The sequence below is a fragment of the Strix uralensis genome, chromosome 5, assembly GCF_047716275.1.
Source record: "Strix uralensis isolate ZFMK-TIS-50842 chromosome 5, bStrUra1, whole genome shotgun sequence".
NCBI classification, from domain to species: Eukaryota; Metazoa; Chordata; class Aves; order Strigiformes; family Strigidae; genus Strix; species Strix uralensis.
In genome coordinates this window covers 87778745-87797358 of record NC_133976.1, presented here as the reverse complement: position 1 = coordinate 87797358, position 18614 = coordinate 87778745, and the positions used below count along the sequence as shown (strand labels likewise).

The 18614-nt window shown below is 46.3% G+C and overlaps 1 protein-coding gene across 4 annotated transcripts in view; it reads right to left on the bottom strand.

Moving 5' to 3' along the window:
• Window positions 1-15289, bottom strand: part of KIAA0930 (KIAA0930 ortholog) — an 84610-nt gene extending 69321 nt beyond the window's left edge. For 2 of the 4 annotated variants that reach the window (XM_074872126.1, XM_074872128.1), the window contains exon 1: window positions 14863-15289. In XM_074872126.1, the coding sequence (XP_074728227.1) occupies window positions 14863-15007 (145 nt within the window). In that variant the 5' untranslated portion in view covers window positions 15008-15289. The remainder of the gene's footprint in view (window positions 1-14862) is intronic. The other 2 variants (XM_074872129.1, XM_074872130.1) reach the window with 1 other exon arrangement.
• Window positions 15290-18614: the final 3325 nt, after the last annotated feature.

The window sequence follows — 18614 nt, the reverse complement described above, 5'->3', positions numbered from 1 at the left end:
GTCCTGTAAATTTATGACACCCAACGTCTCTGTTTTCACACAATAAATAGCACTGTTAAAGCACTATCCGAGACACTATTGTGATAGATCAGGTAAAACCAGCAAATCACATTTTCGAAGAACTCCAGCATTACAAAACTACCTAAACTGGGGTTGTTACTGATGTTTTCATGTATGTGCCTCCCCTAGCATCGCATCTTTGTGGCGGGCTGCTAGTTAGCATCATGCTGTCAAGGCAGAAGGAAGGAGTAATTATTACAACAGCAGTTTGCAGGGAAGCAGAGCTCTTTCCTACACATGCCTACTATCACACATCGGTATTTTCCAAATTCAGTTTCTTTGTTCTAAGTAGAAACATTGGCAGCAGCTTTCCGAGCGAGCACACAGCAACTTAGCCCTGGAAGCCGTAATTCTCACTTACCTTCTAAACCACAAACCCACTCACTTTTAGAAGCCGACAACCAACACTTTCACCCATCTTGCAGCCAAGATTTAAAAAAAAAAACCCCAAAACTGTTTGACACTGCATCTCTCAACTGGGTGTCCAACTTGACACACATATGCAAGACAACTGATCTACTGAAGGAGGTACCTCTTAAAAAAACCACGTCTGTCATGGTTTAAGCCCAGAGGGCAACTGAGCACCCCACAAATGCTGGCTCACTGCCCCTGCCCCTGGTGGGATGGGGAAGAAAAATACCACAAAAGACTCAGGGATCGAGACAAGGACAGGGAGGGATGACTCAGCCATTATGGTCACAGGCAAAAGAGAGACTCTATTTACGAAGAAAAGAACATCCATTTAGTTTTACCACCACCACTAATTTACCAATCAGAGTAGGACAGTGAGAAATACAGCCACGTCCTAAAAAACACCTTCCCCCCACCCCTCCCTTCTTCCTAGGCTCAGCTTTGCTCCCAATTTCTCTACCTCTAACCTCCCAGTGGTGCAGGGGATGGGGGTTGTGGCCAGTTCATCACCCATTGTCTCTACTGCTCCTTCCTCCTCAGGGGGAGGACTCCTCACACTCCTCCCCTGACCCAGTGTGGGTCCCTCCCACGGCAGACAGTCCTCCATGAGCTTCTCTGATGTTTCCTCGGCTGCAGCTCTTCACGAACTGCTCCAGCATTGGTCCCTGCCACGGGCTGCAGCCCTTCAGGCACAGACTGCCCTAGCACGGGCTGCCCTCAGAGCCCTCCTGGCCTTCTCCAGGCACATCCCCCTGCTCCAGTGTGGGGCCCTCCCTGGGCTGCAGGTGACATCTGCTCCCCCGGTGCCCTCCACGGGCGCAGGGCACAGCTGCCCTCTCCCCACGGGCTGAGGGGGGTCCCTGCCCCGCCACATCTCCCCCCATTCCTCCTCCTTTCTTCCACTGACCTCGGTGTTTGCAGAGGTGTCTCCCTCACAACTCCTCCTCCCCAGGTTCCCCTTCTTAAACATCTTATCACAGAGGCACAACCACCATCACTAACTGGCTCAGCCTTGGCCAGAGGTGGGTCCAACTTGGAGCCCAGGGAGCTTTGAGAAGCTTCTCACAGGAGCCACCCCTGTAGCCCCCTCCCCTGCTACCAAAAACCCCACCACATAAACCCAACACAACACCCTTTAAAAGTCCCGCTTTGGGTTGCTTTCTAAAATTTTCAGGCTAAAAGCAAGGTTGTGTCCAAGAAATTGAATGGCTTTGCCAGTGCCCAGATCCTTCAGTTAATTAGGCAGCACTCCCTTTAGCATTGCCATTATTAACACAGGCTTCTAAGATCACAAATATAGATGTTTAGCTAAAAATAAAAATGAAGAGTGTCTGCCCACTCACATCTCAGTGAAACCTCTTACTGCAAAAGCAGGCCCCTCTCTTTAAACAAATCACATTCATACAAGGAAGAAAAATGTTTCCTCTAACAGCTTATCCCTTCACCGTGAAACCATCCAAGGGGCAGGAAAGCAGTCCAAGGCCAGGCTGTAGGCGCTGCACGCAGCTTGCAGAACCACAGATCTGGAGCCCATCAATCCCCCGGACAGCACAGCAGCCTTTTGGGCTGCAGGCATCTTGTATGTGTGAGGAAAGGTATCATTCCTTGACAGCCCAAAGTAAAGCACAAGATTTTAATTTAGTCTGCAACAGAACAATTGAAAACAAGAAAAAGTGGCTCTCTGGAGAATTGGTTAAAAGAGAGAAAGGAGGAAAAAAAAATAAAGGAGGAATTTTAGTAACATCCATGATGTACTAACTTCAGTCAGAAAGAACCCAAAACAACTGCCCTAAGCCAGCAGCACCCTACTCCTTAAGACAGAGAAGGTTTAGCCTACCATGAACACGTTCGCTGCTGAAAACATGCCATCCCTTCCCATTGTAACCAACATCAAGACTTCAATTTCTCCCTCACAGAAGAGACTTGCACAGCTCTGAATCCCTACAGATCTGGAAGGTTTGCACACGGGTGTACTACAGCGAAGTGGCCCAGGGAATATGATAGGACTAAATATTTAAGAGACTTCCTAGCTTTTTGCTTCCAACCTGCAACATGACTATGGTTTGACACTGCAGCTCTGTTTCTCCTGCCCGCCCTCCCTCCCTGGGTCTCTCCCCCACGCACCACATCCCCTTCAACCAGTCACTCTCTCCAGACTGAAAAATTGTTACAAAATACGGTTTATAAGACCAGAAAGTCAGAGCCTTTATCTGTTGAGAAATCACTACCTCTTCCTCATGACAGTTACAAGGTCTTAAGTAGGAACACGTGAGTTGAGAAAGAAAGATCTCATTTAGAAAATTCCTCAGCAAAAGCACAAGGCAGCAATATCTTTTTCTGCTTTTCCTCACCACTGGGCTTACGAACACCCTCCCCTGTAATTTTGATTGCATAGTTTACTACCTTTTGATGTTGCCACTAGAGTTTTGAAGTAAAGAATATAAATCTTAATATTCTTCCATTCAATCATCAAAGCACTGAAGCACAGATCTTATATTTGAAGAGACACATAAAGGTTTCAGATACAGTCACAGAAACTCCAATTTCCCCTCCGTACTTTCATTTTCTGAAAATGTTAGAAAATGCCCTCAACCTCAGGTTTAAGAGACAGTGACAAACAGTACAAGGTAAGCATTACCTTTAATTGCTGCATTTTTCACAGCAGTTTGCTGAAGAAACACTTGTGATTCATCTTAAAAGTTTCTTGCCAGGAAAGTGAAAGAAGAAGGACATGTCTATGTTTGATTTTCCCCCTTTTGCCCCATTCAGAACAAAACAGATTGAAAAATTTGAACCTGGAGTTCTCGTCATCTCTGGCAGGTACACAGAATAATTCAGGTTGGAAAGGACCTCAGAATTCAAGTTTTGACCCAAAACCCACACAACTCTGTTTACAGCTTTTGTTAATAAACACATTTATATTATTTACAGGCATCGTTTTTGTTCAGACAGGGAACAAAGCCATTAAATCACTTAACACTGCAACAGATGAACTGTCAGTCTTCCGTTTTCCTTGCTATGCTCATTTGCTCAAGCTTCCTGCCAAACCAGTGAGGACTGAAGAGGTCAGTCCCCGCCGGAGGGGCCCACGCTTTCCCTGGCTACGACAGCCCACTCCTCGGGGATGTGGCTTAGAGAGAGCTCTCAGCTCCCACTCACCCTTTGTCCCTAAGATATCAGTAGAGTTGTCAACCACAGGAGAGTTTTCCCTCTGAGGTAACAGCTTATTGTTTCCCAATACCAGCTGGGGAACACAGTTGCAAAGAGCGCCAGCAACTTGCCCAAAAATCACAAAAGAAATCCACAGAAGAGCAGACAGTAAATCCAGATCTCAAGTTCAGCATTAATGGCTGGTATATCCCTCTTCAGTGCATGTGTGCAGGGTTATAGACTTCCACTGTGCTCCAGTTTAAAGTGACTCATTCCTCCCCCTCCTTCTGTAGTGCCAGAAACATGCAGTAAAAGGAACATTGAACGATAAAACCTCAGGTTGACTGAGGACTCCAAGTCTCAAGCAACCATCAGATGGATGACAGTCTTCTATTCCCTGGCAACACTTGAAAAAAGTTTCACGACAGTAAAATATCACCAGCTGAAGGTGGTGCTCCTGGGCACGCTCCAGCAAGGAGCGGTCTGCCTCTCGTGCAGAGGATAGCACAGCATCCAGAAAGGGGACAGCAGCCTGCTCAGTGCAACCCTACGTCGTTAGTACTAGCTACAAAAACCAAACCATAAAGCCTCAGAGCAAACCGTTGGAGTGAGCTTTGAGACAGGATTCCAAGCAGGTCCAAACTTTTAATCTCTTCATATTGGAGATACCTAGAAACGTTAATTTAGAAGTAAATGCAAACCAGCAACATTTTAAAAGCGGCAAACAGCGTACTTGGGATCTCACACTTTGCCTGCTTTTTTACTTTTTCATGTTAGGCTCACAACCACTTTTTCCCCACTGGCTTCTAGGAGCAGCTAGGCTCAAACCTGGAACAAGTACCGAAGGCATCACTCTTCCATAAAAAAAAAATACTTTTATCTTGTCATAAGATTGAATTAAATATGTATACGTGTGTGTGTATCTATATATATAAAAACCCAAATGAGTTAGCCTGACAGTTGTTGAACAATTTCACAATCATTACTCTGATCCTGGAACATTTTTAAAGTGCCTGCATCCCCAAAGTACCTCATGCACACCTTTACATCTTTGTTCCTTTTTTAACTGAAAGGAGAAAAAGCTGCTTATGAAACACAATCCAGTACGAACCTGACAAGTCGGACCAAAGAGCACAGCATAGTGTAACCTATGGTTGTAATATCAAAGATCAAAGAGGATGAAATTAGTTCTGCTTTACTCACATAAAATATGGCCTACTAACAATTCACATGATGCTTTGACTAGAATTTAGTCACCCTTGTTATGAAAAACATGGGTCATCCATTCAGATCTTCATTATTTAGGCAGAATTAAACTTCTCGTTAAAACAAACAAAAAAAATAGTTAAGCATTCCTAAGCATTAAGTATATAAAAAGCTATATCGTGATTATTTAGGAAGCCGCTGGGTTTACACAGAGCTTTAACGCCAAGCGATGCACTTGCTGCTTTGTTTCTGAAAAGGTGAGCTCAGGCAATAACTAAGTAGACGTGACCCTTATGAGGCAATAAATTCATCACCTCAAGACTGATTACTTAAATCACACTAAACACCTCCATTATTAGGGAGCACTGAGTTCTATGGAAATTTAAAATCCACCTCTGAAGGTCCTTTAAAGCAGGAAAGTGAACATAGTTCTTATTGAAAATTTAATGTTACTAGATATTTGAGAACTCCTGTATTCTTTCTCTGAAAAACCATAGGAATAAATTTCTGGTGAAATCTTTCACAGCTTTTAGCAGAACACTATAAATCCATTTCAAAACCTTCCCTCGCCTTGATGATGTTTCAGCATCTCCAGGCAATTAAATCAAATGCCTCATAATGCAGAGACAGCTCAAGCTTCACTGGCATTTTAATCCATTTCTCACGTTCCTGCTGATCACATGGAGCCCTCTGAGACAGGACCAAGAACTTCCAACTCACTTCTTTTTATCCAAGCTTGGTTAGACGTGCAAACAGAGATTGGAGCTAAAACTGTCTGTTTCTGGAAGTAATATAATTGGGAGTAATACATCTTCCACATCTATTTGATCAAGGGAAACACCACCCAAGTGCTCAAAGGCCAAGTGCTGCTAATCTTCCTCCAGAAGACCCAACACGCTGCAGCCCCAATGGTTGATAAAGCGGTACCAATGCCTAATGCAAATTTCCTGAAACTGAGAATCCAGGTGTGGAGGCAGCCTCTGGCAACGACCGATACAGAGCCTCTCTCCTCTGTGCCGGAGCTTACGAACAGCTAGGTCACTATTACACAGAATCATTCAAGTTGGAAAAGACCCTTGGGATCATCGAGTCCAACCATCAGCCCGACTCTACAAAGTTCTCCCCTACACCACATCCCCCAACATCTCACCCAAATGACCCTTAAACACACCCAGGGATGGTGACTCCACCCCCTCCCTGGGCAGCCTATTCCACTCTCTGACCACTCTTTCTGGGAAACATTTTTCCCTAATGTCCAGTCTGAACCTCCCCTGTTGCAGTTTAAAGCCGTTCCCTCTTGTTCTGTCACTAATCACCTGTGAGAAGAGACCAGCACCAACCTCTCTACAATGTCCTTTCAGGGAGCTGTAGAGAGTGATGAGGTCTCCCCTCAGCCTTCTCCTCCTCACACTAAACAGTCCCAGCTCCTTCAATCTCTCCTCACAGGATTTATTCTCCAGGCCCTTCACCAGCCTTGTTGCCCTCCTCTGCACTCGCTCCAGCACCTCGAGATCTCTCTCGTACTGAGGTGCCCAAAACTGGACACAACACTCCAGGTGTGGCCTCACCAGTGCAGAGCACAGGGGGACTATCACCTCCCTACTTCTGCTGGTCACACTATTTCTAATACAAGCCAGTAAGCCAGCCTACTGAGTCGTAAAAATTTTCATCACCCCAACACTACCATCAAAACCAGGGGCAACCTCAGGCAGAGCCACTGAGCACATCCTGACTAAAGGGGAGAGACAAAGTCCAACGATGCAATTTCCCATGGGGGAAACCAGGCACAGTGTGACAGATGAGGTGGCCTCAAATGCACTTCTGAACGCCGAGCACACCGCTGTGCCTGCAAACACTCTGGAATGCTTTGAAATTGGTCCTAATGTGGACTGCTGCCCACCTGCCATGTGCTATACTTTCTGACAGATCCAGCTGTAAGGAAGAAAATTCTGCAAAGAATATTTTGAAACACCAGATACAGCCTAAATACCAGCACCACTAGCCGCTTCCTCATTCTGTGGCGGCAGGAAGGACAGGGCCCCAAAAGGAATCACTCTTCATGTCACAACATGCTGTCTGCCTGCAAAACAATACATTCACCTCACAGGGATTTAACTTTGAGACCCCTAATGAAACATGTTTGAGGAACCCCCAGAGAAGGAAGGTAAAGAATATTATTGTTTTCAGGGCTCAACTTCTGCACAGTACTAGCACAGAGCCAGTACTACAGTACTTGAGACCAGGCAAACCAAAATGACAGGAACTTCAGTTATAAAGCCTTGCTTCTAAAATGCGATTGCAGAAAACCCTATAAAACCTTGCATGCCTTAAACAGTGAGAATTCAGGGAAAAAAATTACTCAGGACTGTTGCTGCATCTGATTAACTTCAGTCAACAGAACTGCTGTTGAAGTGCACCCAGGTTACCACAATGCCTCTTCAAGAGCAGTACGATGCTCTGTCTGGCGTTTCTGTATCCTGACTGTATTTTATCTCACGCATCAAGAAAAGTAATCAATACATTCTTTGAGATCACACACACAAAAAAAGAGCAACCTTGATTCTCTGACATTCACCCTGTTTAGCCCAAGGGGCTGCAAACAGACCAAAAGCAGCTTGTTTCACATTCTTTTGAATACTGACTGGAAGAAAGTGGCTTCACTATTCAGTGGGCTCCTGAGACCATGAATTGATTTTGTACAGACTCTCTCCTTACACCTCACCATTCACCTCATAGCAATACTTTCAATGTCAGTGAGCTGCTCCCCTGATCCTACTTAGCCTGTTTACAAGGGTAACTAGATGTAACAATCATTACTAACTATTTAATAGCAGGGTTTTGGTTTTCCTAAAATGCAGCCAGAACATGAGACAGTGTATTTCAATCATTGAAAAGTTTGCGTCCTCTGAGCTTTTTCTATTGATCAGCATCCTGAGCACAGATGATGAGAGGGGAGACCAACATGCTTCATCCTTCAGGAAATTCAATTTTCCATTTCATTGGAAAGAATCCAACCAGACATACTGTTAAATCCTCAAAGATCCATCCTGAACTGTAAAGGTAAGCTGTATTTTTTAATCCCTAAACCAGACTTCCCATCCATCCTAAAGTTCAAAACAGAACTCAGACTTCAGAAAGGATTTGTAACTAGTACCCTATTAAAGATTTAGAGAACATACTGCTAAACCAAACCCAAACAGTTAAGGTATCAACTAAAACTATGTATTACATACATAAGAGATGGCTGTTCTAAAATACTCTGACTACTCCCATTGTCAGGCATACAGATTCGTAATTCAGCCCTGAGGGACTAATTTTCAAAAAACAGGGCATCCACCAACTACTGCTAGCATCCAAAAATTAACAGCACTATTCTAGCTACTAAGAAGAAAAATTAGCTCTATCCTAGCCAAAACCAGGACACTCGTTTTAAAAACTAAACTGCTTACTTGAGGCAACAATGTTCTGAAGGGGTTTTTTTTTCTGTTGGGGTGGGATCTGGGGGTGTTTTTTTGTTGTTTTCCAAAAAAAAAATAAAATCTTGCCTCCTTACTTCAGCATCTCCAGTCTGACTCCTAGAATTTGAACATGTATACTCTTGAGCCGAACATGAAAATCCCATAAAGCTTCATCTCCATTCAAAAGAAAGAATAAACTGATAACCCAACTGCTCAAAAAATATGTAAAAGCTGTAACAAAAAAGAGACCACGTTACATTATGGATCTGGGATAATGTCTGTCAAGCTTCTGACAGAAGCTAACCTTCACAGCCAAATTACAAATCCCCTGAAACACTGGTGTGTAATGGAAAGCCTGACAGGCCGTTAGTGACAACAGCATGAACACGGTTCTAATAAACAATGAAAATGGAATTTTAAATGAAGCACCATAAAAAAAAAAAAAAGGTATTTACCCTGGAGGGCTGCAGCCCTAGAGTTTACCCCAGACTGCCATTTTCCACATTGATCCTATATGGATATTCCTAAATATTCCATCCTTGACTGCAGAAGTAGCAGGATGGAATCCTAGGGCACGAGATCTCAATACTCCTTCTGACACCAGTTATTTTCTCTTCAGCCTTAATATTAAAGATCGTTATTTGCCTGTCCGTAGCCCTACACAATCCTATCCCAACATCACAAGGTCTCCCAGTCCCAGTGGGAGATTCTCTCAGTCCCCACCACCAGAGCACAACCACAGCCTTTTCTTCTGTTGTGACACGAACAGAAAGAAATCTCATCACCAAAAAGCATGTCACCCAGCACAGCCCTGCCAGAAAGGAAGTTTCCCAGCAGCCACCTTCAACTGTTTTGTTCTATCTAGTGTCGTACAGCACAAGACATTACCTTACAAATTGGTGCTGCACCCTGGTTTTCAAATTACCTGTTCCAGCCCCGATATAACCACCCAAAATTACCCTCCATCGGAGCTGTACTCCTCGCACAAGTCCTACCTGCTGAGGCCCAGCCCAGCCCCATGAGCTCCTCTCTCCCACCCTCTGGTCCTCCAGCACGGGCAGCCCTGCTCCCGGCCTTGCTGGGATAGAAAGCAAGACAGATCCCTCACAGGACCTGGCGAGCTCGTCCCTCACCCCACCCATCCCACTCCCAGGGCTGCTGGACCAGCAGAAACACATCCCCATCCCACGGCCAAACTCACTGGTTCTCAGAATTAGCTCCAGCTGTGGTTTCTCCTATCCACACACTCAGCTCCGCATCAAAAGATCTACATGCACACTTGATTCCAGAAATTTCTCCCAGACAGTTTTTTATGCCAGGCAAAAAAATAAAAAAAAAAAGTGCACCTTTAAAATCAGCTTCCCCTTCTACCTCTAAAAAAAAATAAATAAATCACCTTATACCCATTTTTTGCACTGGAATTTCTTTGCTATTTGCTTATTTTTCTCCAACACAAATCTAAGGGTCGATACCAGGGTGAGCTGGTCAAATCACTTTGACTTCAAAGTACCTACTTTAACTCTGATTTAAATAATCTGTTTTGATCTTGCTTTGCATTTGCACTTTCTAGAACTTTTCCTGGAAAAAAAATACAGATGAAATACTCTCTGGCTGGAATGTTGTTGGTTTTTTGGTTTTTTTATACTGATTAGGAAGCTACTCTATAAACATTTTTTTATTTTACTATTTATAAGTTACTTTAGTATCTTTTTTCCTCTTCAGTATTTGACTATTCATTTTTTTATTGAATATTTCATATTCATTCACTGTAAAACGTTTTATAAATAGGACAAAAGAACTTGTACAAATATTATGGTACAAGTAATAAATACTGTATCTTAAACTCAAATTAAATCCTTCTAAATGTTTTGATGAAAAGAAAGTAAACATATTTGTATATTAAACTAACTCATTACAGGGGCATTACCCACAGTTAGCAAATTTGGTTGTATATGTCCCTCAAGTTTTTGTTAGGACAGATGTCATTTCCATGCCTCCTTGTTATTCACAGATCAAAAGAAAACAAAGCTTCCCAGCTTTTGTAGTTTCTCACCTTTGACTGGACAACTCACTGAACTAACTCCAGGAAGGGCCATGAATGAAGAGTATGTTTTGTTTCTCCGAGAAAGCTACTCCTGTCAAACCAGTTCTCTACTGCAGCGAATTCTCCACAGACACTTCCACCTACTCAGTGGCTACACTTTCTTCAAAGTTTCAGAAGCAAATACATCCTTCTTGAATATTATAATTTAATTAAAAGTTATTATACTACGATAGAGCGAAGGCCTGAATCTAGCACTTTCAAATCCAATTCATTCATTCTTTTTAATTTTTCATTTTAACCTCCTCTGCTTTCCAAAAATTTTTTCCAGCGTTCTTCATCCTTCTACCCACGTTTTCCCGCTTGGGTCTTCACGTTTCCATCATATTTTCACAACACAAGCACACGAGCACTTACCATACGTCACCTCACCTTTCCTTCTCACAGGAAGGCTAGAGACCTATTTATCTCCAGGATTTATTCATCAAGACAATTTGGCACATGAATCATCGCTCTGTCTTTACTCACATGACGAGCCCTGAGGTGCACTGCTGCGCAAACAAGTCCAAGCAATCCGCCAGCTCAGGATGAACGTTCCTCCTTCTGCTGTCCCCGTGCTGAGTACACCCTCCTCTACCCCCCTCATCAGCAGTTAGTAAATACAAGAACACCTCCTCTAGAAAGCAAGCAGAAGAACCACTTCAGTACTGGTAAGACTATCGGCCTTCAGCAGGGTCTGGCCTCTCCACCAGCTCCTGTGACCACCATTACAGACCTTCAGTGCCCGGTGGCACCAGTTTTCAACTGCTGCTTTACTCCCTATTTCCTGCAGCCCACAGGGCAGCCGCCTGCTCCTCAGGATCCCTAAGGCTTCTCCACCTTTTGCCTGGCTACCCATCTCCATTACCCATCAGCCACGCTTCAAGACATTATCCGCATCTACCTATTTATTTCTTCTTACTCATTATAAGTTCCAGTGTGCATAAAGTCACACCTCCACCCAAGCTTCATTAGGCAGGGCAATTTGTCACTGGACGACACAGGGAAATGAAGCATCTGACAACATTACACAGTAGTTTCAGGCACAATCAAAAATACCCTCCACCCAGAATTCAAGGATTTGACCAAAAAGGCAACTTCAGAGCCTTACGCACAGCCTGGCTGAGGAGACATACAGCAAGTCCGGCATTCCCCCAGGAGAACGATTTTGCCAGAGAAATGTTCTAACAAACGGCATTTTGGAGTGAGCTTGGCACACGACACTCGTGTAATAGCCTGCACAACTGGATGACACTAACATCCTTCTTCTCGGAGAGGCATCATCCTTCCCCCAAGCAGCTTGGTAAGGAGTCATGGCATGAGTCATTATTTTGAAACACAATGTCAGATTTGCTATATTTTCTACATCACACAAACAGAACGATATGGAAAATCCCACACAAGGGGATTTACATTTTTGGACAAATAAATAAAGCAATTCCTCTCACCAAAATGCAGTATCAGCAAAAATAGTAATTTCCTCCTTCGGCTGGAGAGTAGGTGTTCACTTAAAGGATATACAGAAAAGGAGAGGGGCCACCCAAATTACAACCCAGTGAGTCCCATTTCATTGTTGAGGGGTTAACAGCACTTGGGGAAAACCCAGAATTCAACACAAAGTCTCTGCCAGCTGATTTCAAGAAAACTCAGAAAAAGTCACCGCAGGTTTCACCTGCTAACACAGCTGAAAAAGATTTGGTCATTAAAAAAAGAAACACCACTCATAAAAACCAGCTGAGGGTATGCTACTCCTGCAGCCCAGCAGGTGACATGCCACAGCTGGGATCACTGGGACTGCTTTGAGAAACAGCACCCAGGCACAAGGAGCAGACAAAAGCTCTGACAAAACCTAAATCCCTACAGGATTGTGACTGCTTCCATGGGTACTGAACTCAAGGAAAAGCCTTTCCATCTGCTGTACTGCTAGTGCCCAGCGTATTCCGGAATAGCCCAGGCTATTCTGACTATGCTGCATGTCCTGCAACAGCATTTGCTAGTGCAGTTCAGGCATGCATCTATTTAAGCCACCTGTTAACCATTTGTTCATCTACAATTTCTACTGAGCACCACTCCCAAAGCTTAATGCTTTTCTTAAGAGAAGTATGTAAACTATTTACTTCCCTATTAATAAATCACAGAATAAGGAAAAAGAGCGCTCATTCACAGGAAGTGACCATGTCATACATCAGGTAACATGCAGCACACAATGAAATGATGATCTTAGAAAATTCTTCAATATACAAAAATGGAGATTTATGGCACAGAGAGACTCCCTGTCTCCTAGACCTTAAGGAAGCTTCCTGATATGTTCCTCCCCAGTAATAATATGTATAGATTTAAAAAAGCTGGTCAAATGCTGTGACAATTTAAATGTCCCTACAGCACTCTGGGTCTGCAACCTCTAATCCTGAGAGGGGTCCTGCTCTGTGACCGCAGCGCTTGGGGATTAGCAAGGGGAGTGCCAGAGGGAGCTGATATTCCACAGCTGTGCTCAGAAACAGCCACCACAGAACAGATTCTCCCTGTATTAAAATCACCAGTCCATCCCACCCGCAGCTGCCCAGGGCAGGGAGATCTACACTTCTCCACCTGCAGGACATTGTACTAGGAAAGGCATAACAGTTTGGCAAACTGCAGCGTTTGCAGCTAAAAGTTCAGCTCGGTTCCCTGGATATAAAAACTGAACATCCGAGGCACTCCGGTGGTGACGTATAACCTATTTCCACACAAGTACAGACATACCCAGGCAAATCTCCACAGCCAGGATCAGCCCCTCAGCGCGATGAGCTAAGCAGTTCCCTTTCAAGTCCTCATCTGGTAGAAGAGAGGTGCAACACCGTCCCATTCCTCGTGCGATTATCCCAAAGTTACACAGCAGGACTTCTCATGAAGAGCTACTGTGGATGCGTGCTCAAACACAAGCGGAGAGGAAGCATTTCTCCATTCTTACCAGCCACCAGTTACTCCCTTTTCCAGTTTCAGTAAAAGCAAGCGATGGTAATATTTCTATTCCTGCAAGTCTTTATTTTCATTCAAGCATGATACGGCCAAACATGAGCTGACAACAGCTTTTCAATGAATGCGATCTCACAGGCACTTAGATTTTGGGGGTTTTTTTCCTCTTTTCTTTACAGTTTCTTTGCCATAACAATTTATTTGGCCCTGTAACGTTTTTACACTACAGTAAAGCCTGGAGATCCAATTCCATGAGAAAAAAAGCGTAAAGAAACAAGAAAGATTTATCATTTCTCTTGGTTTGCACACACTTTTGTTATGTGCAAGGCAAAAATAAAGAAGGAAGAGCCCATTCCTCTCCAGGGAGACCACAGTAAGTGCTGGCAGACAAAGTGATGCATGAAGGTCACACAGAGAACCCAGAGAGATTTCCCATGCCAATCCACATCACAATGCCAGGAAAACTCAAATGAAAACTCGTTCTGAGTTTTTAAGGAAGACTCAGAAATGAAGACTTTTTGGGAGCTTTGAAATGAGGTGAGCAAGGAGAAGCTGTTAATAAAGGCCCCATGGAAGAAACAAAGAGAAGTATTACTCATCAGCATTCATAATTTAAAGCTCTGATCCTGCAAGGACTTCTGAGCATTCGCCCCCTTAGAGCACAGGTCCTGCATAGGATAGACAAAAGTTTTGAATAAGGTAGAAACCGTTCCTCACATCAAAAACTTCTGTCTACGATCTCTGGTGTGGCACATAAAAATGAATGATTTCTATTCATAAGCCCAGCCAGAAGAGTTTCCTGATGCAAAGAATTTGGGTTAAGGGAGCTGTCTACCACTCTGCTGCCTAAAGCCAGCTGAATTGCAACTTCAAACTTTCATTTTGCAACGCATATGCTTTGCCAAAAGCCACATAAAGATGTGCCATGTAAAATTTTCATCGATCGCGATGTAAATAAACGAGATAACCAGAACGCTAAAGAAAACCACCACAATTTAAAAAAATTAACTGACCACCAAGAGCCACGACGTTACGTGCTTACTAGACCACGGCAAGTCATTTACTCAGAGAAGGGAGGTGTCTGAGTCAGAGGAGGAAAAAAATGTACAGAGATCATTTGAGAGCCATACGATTGCACGCGCTGGCAGAAGTAACAAAAAATTCGTTCTGCTTGTATTCCAAAATACACGATGCGTAGTTTATACTTTAAAAAAATAAATCGGCCGCTGCGCGTGGTGCCTTCTAACCATTTCTCTCCAAGGGCATTTCAGACAATGGAGCAGACAGCTGCTCCCTCCGGTTCTCGGGGACTTGGGAAGGGAAAAGGGCCCATCCCCGGTGACAGCAGCACAGCCCGGCAGCACACAACAGGTTTCCAGGCCACCGCCGCCCGCCCGCCCACGGCGAACCCGCGGACTGACCCGGGGAGAGGAGTTGGGGGGGTACGGGGGGGGGGGGGTGTCCTCCCGTTTCCAGCGGGGAGCTCCGCTCCCACTCCCCCCCACAACAACCCCGCCGGGGAGGCCCCGGGCGCCGACTCACCGAGGCCGCTGATCTCCTGGCGGAGGCCAGCGCGGCTCCGCTCCTCCGCTATCGCCCGCAGCATCTGCTGCAGGGAGCGGTCCAGGTCGCCGTTGGCCTCCTCGTCCCTCGGCCCGGCGCGGCCGCCGCTCCTGGCAGAGGCCATGCTGCCGCCGGCGATGATCTCATGTCAGGCCGCCCCGCGGAGGCGGCCGCGGCACCGGGCGCTGCTGCTGCCGCCGCCCCCGCCGCCCGCACAGGCTCTCCCGGCAGCGGCGGCGGGCGGAGCCGGGGGGCCGCCCAGTGGCCAAACGACGAGAAACGCTGCCGGCGGCGCGATCTTTCCCCGCTTCCCCCTCACCAAAGTTTCACCGGGACCGACCGGCCGCCCACCCGGGACGCCGCGATCGTTCCCAGAGGCGCTGCCCGGCCGCGCTCCACCGCTTCCTGCTACAGCGGCCGCGGGGGCGGGGCCGCCGGCGCGTGGCCCCGCCCACGACCCACCCTCAGGGCGGGCCGTGGGCGAGGCCCCGCGCCGGCGGCCCCGCCCCCGCGGCGCGAGCGCCGTTGTCCCTCACCAGGGTTTTCCCGCCCAAATCAATGGATCTAAGCCTAAAACATTCACGCGAGCCTTTTGCGACGCGAACCTGCTGGAGACCTGCCTCCCCCCTGCACAAACCCCCTTCAGCTGTGTGGGGTAGGAAGGCAAAACTTCCTCTGGGACCTATAAACTGAGTCAGAAAATCCAGAACCATACAATGAGTTGGGCTTCTGAGGACACCAAGAGCCCTCATGCCCAGGGTAAAACCTCATTCCCTCCATGCTCCCACCCACAAGTGTTGCTTTTCGCCTGCTAGCTTGGTGAAAAATACCTTTTCACAGAATCATCTCGGTTGGAAAAGGCCTTGAAGCTCCTCCAGTCCAACCATTAACCTCACACTGACCGTTCTCAACTCCACCAGATCCCTCAGCGCTGGCTCAACCCGACTCTTCAACCCCTCCAGGGATGGGGACTCCCCCGCTGCCCTGGGCAGCCCATTCCAACGCCCACAACCCCTTCTGCAAAGAAATCCTTCCTAAGAGCCAGTCTGACCCTGCCCTGGCGCAGCTTGAGGCCATTCCCTCTTGTCCTGGCGCTGGTTCCTTGGCTCAAGAGACTCATCCCCCCTCTCTGCACCCTCCTTTCAGGGAGTTGTAGAGGGCCATGAGGTCTCCCCTCAGCCTCCTCTTCTCCAGACTAAACCCCCCCAGTTCCCTCAGCCGCTCCCCATCAGACCTGTGCTCCAGACCCTGCACCAGCTCCGTTGCCCTTCTCTGGACACGCTCGAGTCATTCAATGGCCTTTTTGGAGTGAGGGGCCCAAAACTGAACCCACTCATCGAGGGGCGGCCTCACCAGTGCCGAGTACAGGGGTAAGATCCCTTCCCTGGGGGAAGAACCAAGCACACCCAAGCACAAAATGCGGAATAGTATTTCGGGTGGTCTGTGAGCCCACAGACCAAGCAGAAGATAAGAAAATCCACCCGCAGGCAGGCTCTGTGAGGAGAGCAGAGCCACACGCTTGGCAATCATCACCCAGGGCACCCACGCAGTCCTACGTCCCTCCCAGCTAAAAATCCTCTCTTTCCCATCAGGCTTTCTAGACACTTTCTTCCCCATCCTTCCCCGTCTGTGTCCCACAGATCTGTCCCCAGACTCTTGCCACTGCAGGCAGAGGTCTCCTGCCTGCCCCCTGACATCAAATCTCCCGAGCTGCTGCTCCCTTCTTGCTCGCTGGTTCCCCGCCAGCTGTAACCATACATGTACAGCACTGTGGTGACAAAACCCAACCCAAGGCATCTCCTGAAGTGTCTCTCCCAAGAGCTGGGTCGCCTCTCCCTTAGCATTAGCACGCCTTGCTAGCGAGGTGTACTGTAAATCAAACGGGTGATCTCGGGGACTAAGCCAGCTTGTGCTGCAGAGATTGGACCCCAAGCCCCGCTGCTGCTTCTCGTTGTCCCCAGCAGATACCAACAACGGCCAAACCTTCCTCAGCTCATAAATTAAGGATTAGCTAAGCCACAGATGGAGAGCAATAAAACAGCCCGCCCAGTTCTTCCGCAAACAACTTGCTCAACATTTTTTTTGTTTGTAATATTACTTTATGTTCTCTCAGTTCCTAAAAATACTGTAAGGCTTATGCAACCTTTTCTTCTGTCTGAAGTCCTATTTGAAACTTAGCAGGCCTTGAAGGTGGTGGTGTGAAAGAGAGAAGGGGACAGAGGACTTAAGACTTGAGTTGACATCATGTGGGAGCTGGGCTTTTTGCTAGGGCTTCATAAGAAAGAAAAGGTTTCAAATGCTGCATGATCATTCTCCAGAATAACAGACATTTATGCTGTGTTTCCAATTTCAGTTTCATGTCAACTTCTGACACCAATGAACTAACAATCGGACACCTGCTGAATGCTCTTTACAACCATATACTGATTTCCCATTACAGGGGTGGATTTGCTATGGAAGGCCCCTATGCTGAATTGGACATGAGACAAATTTGAGCATTTTGCTAGTAAAATACCTAGTTTTTTACAAAGCAGTGGAAAGAGTGCACATACAGTCAAGGTACTTAAGCACCTCTTCCACTGTTAAATCTGATAGTTGTCTTTCTCAGAGAGAAGGAAGGTTTGCAGTCACACACTGGCCCTGTAAATGCGTGCTTCAGTTATTTATCCCGTGGGTATACAAAGGGGAAGAGCAGCTGAAGACTGTCCTGTACTGTTAGCCTCCAAGTTGCTCCTGACATTGCCAAGATATGACACCTGAGACAGGAGGAAGGAATCTCTCTGCTGCCAGAGGAGCTCACGGTCCCATTTACCTCGTGTCATGCTGTACTAGCTAAGGATCGGGCACTTTTCCCTGGTAGATCACTGCTTGATTCCATGACCATGTTAGGGGTACACAGAAATACTTGACACTTCTGTCACCAGCCAGTAGACAACCCTGCAGCAGTTTCTCCAGAGCCTCCAGCAGTTCAGCCCCTCTGCTGAGCCCTGAACACTCACCTTAAAATTCCAGAAAGCCTGCTTAAAAAAAAAGCAATTAAGCAAACCTCCTGCTGCCCCATCCAGGCCTTGTGTATAATGAAATGGTACTCCTGGCCTTACTTAGTTCCTAGTCCTACCTTCAACTTTCTGTGGCTTCTATCAAAACAGGCCCACGGACAAAAACCTCAGCTTTTCTTCTCGTAGGCCTCCCTAGCCAAGCGGGCCTCCTAGTAGATCACAGCTCTTGATCAGAAGAGAGAGGGATAAAGTCTGTTTTCTTAAAGGGGCTATTGATTCAGTACCCCTAGGATTGGTTAGAAATCTGAAATGCCAATTGATTTGGGTTGTTAAAGATCCCATGGTACTTTTTAAAACAACAAACCCCTCTGTCTAGCCAAACTCTTGATGGAGAGGAGGGATTGCATTCTGTCTTTACATATTGCTCCTAAAGGTCTTCTTCACCAACACTGAGCACCGTGTTATCACTATAATGGGTATCAGGAGCCCTATCCTACCATGCATGCTTTCACCCAACTCAATTACACACAAAATAATAAATTCCCTGTCTTGCAAAGGGGTAATGAGTATCAGGGCCCTGGGGGCACTAATAGGCCTTAATGGCCCTGACCAGCCTCACCTGGGGCCTTCACACACTCACAGGCTGAGGACTCTATTTAGTCTCAGCCCTGAGGCTCTAGCTGGTCTACGGTGAAGGTGTGATGGTTTCTGGTTCTGTTCTAGCTGTGTTGG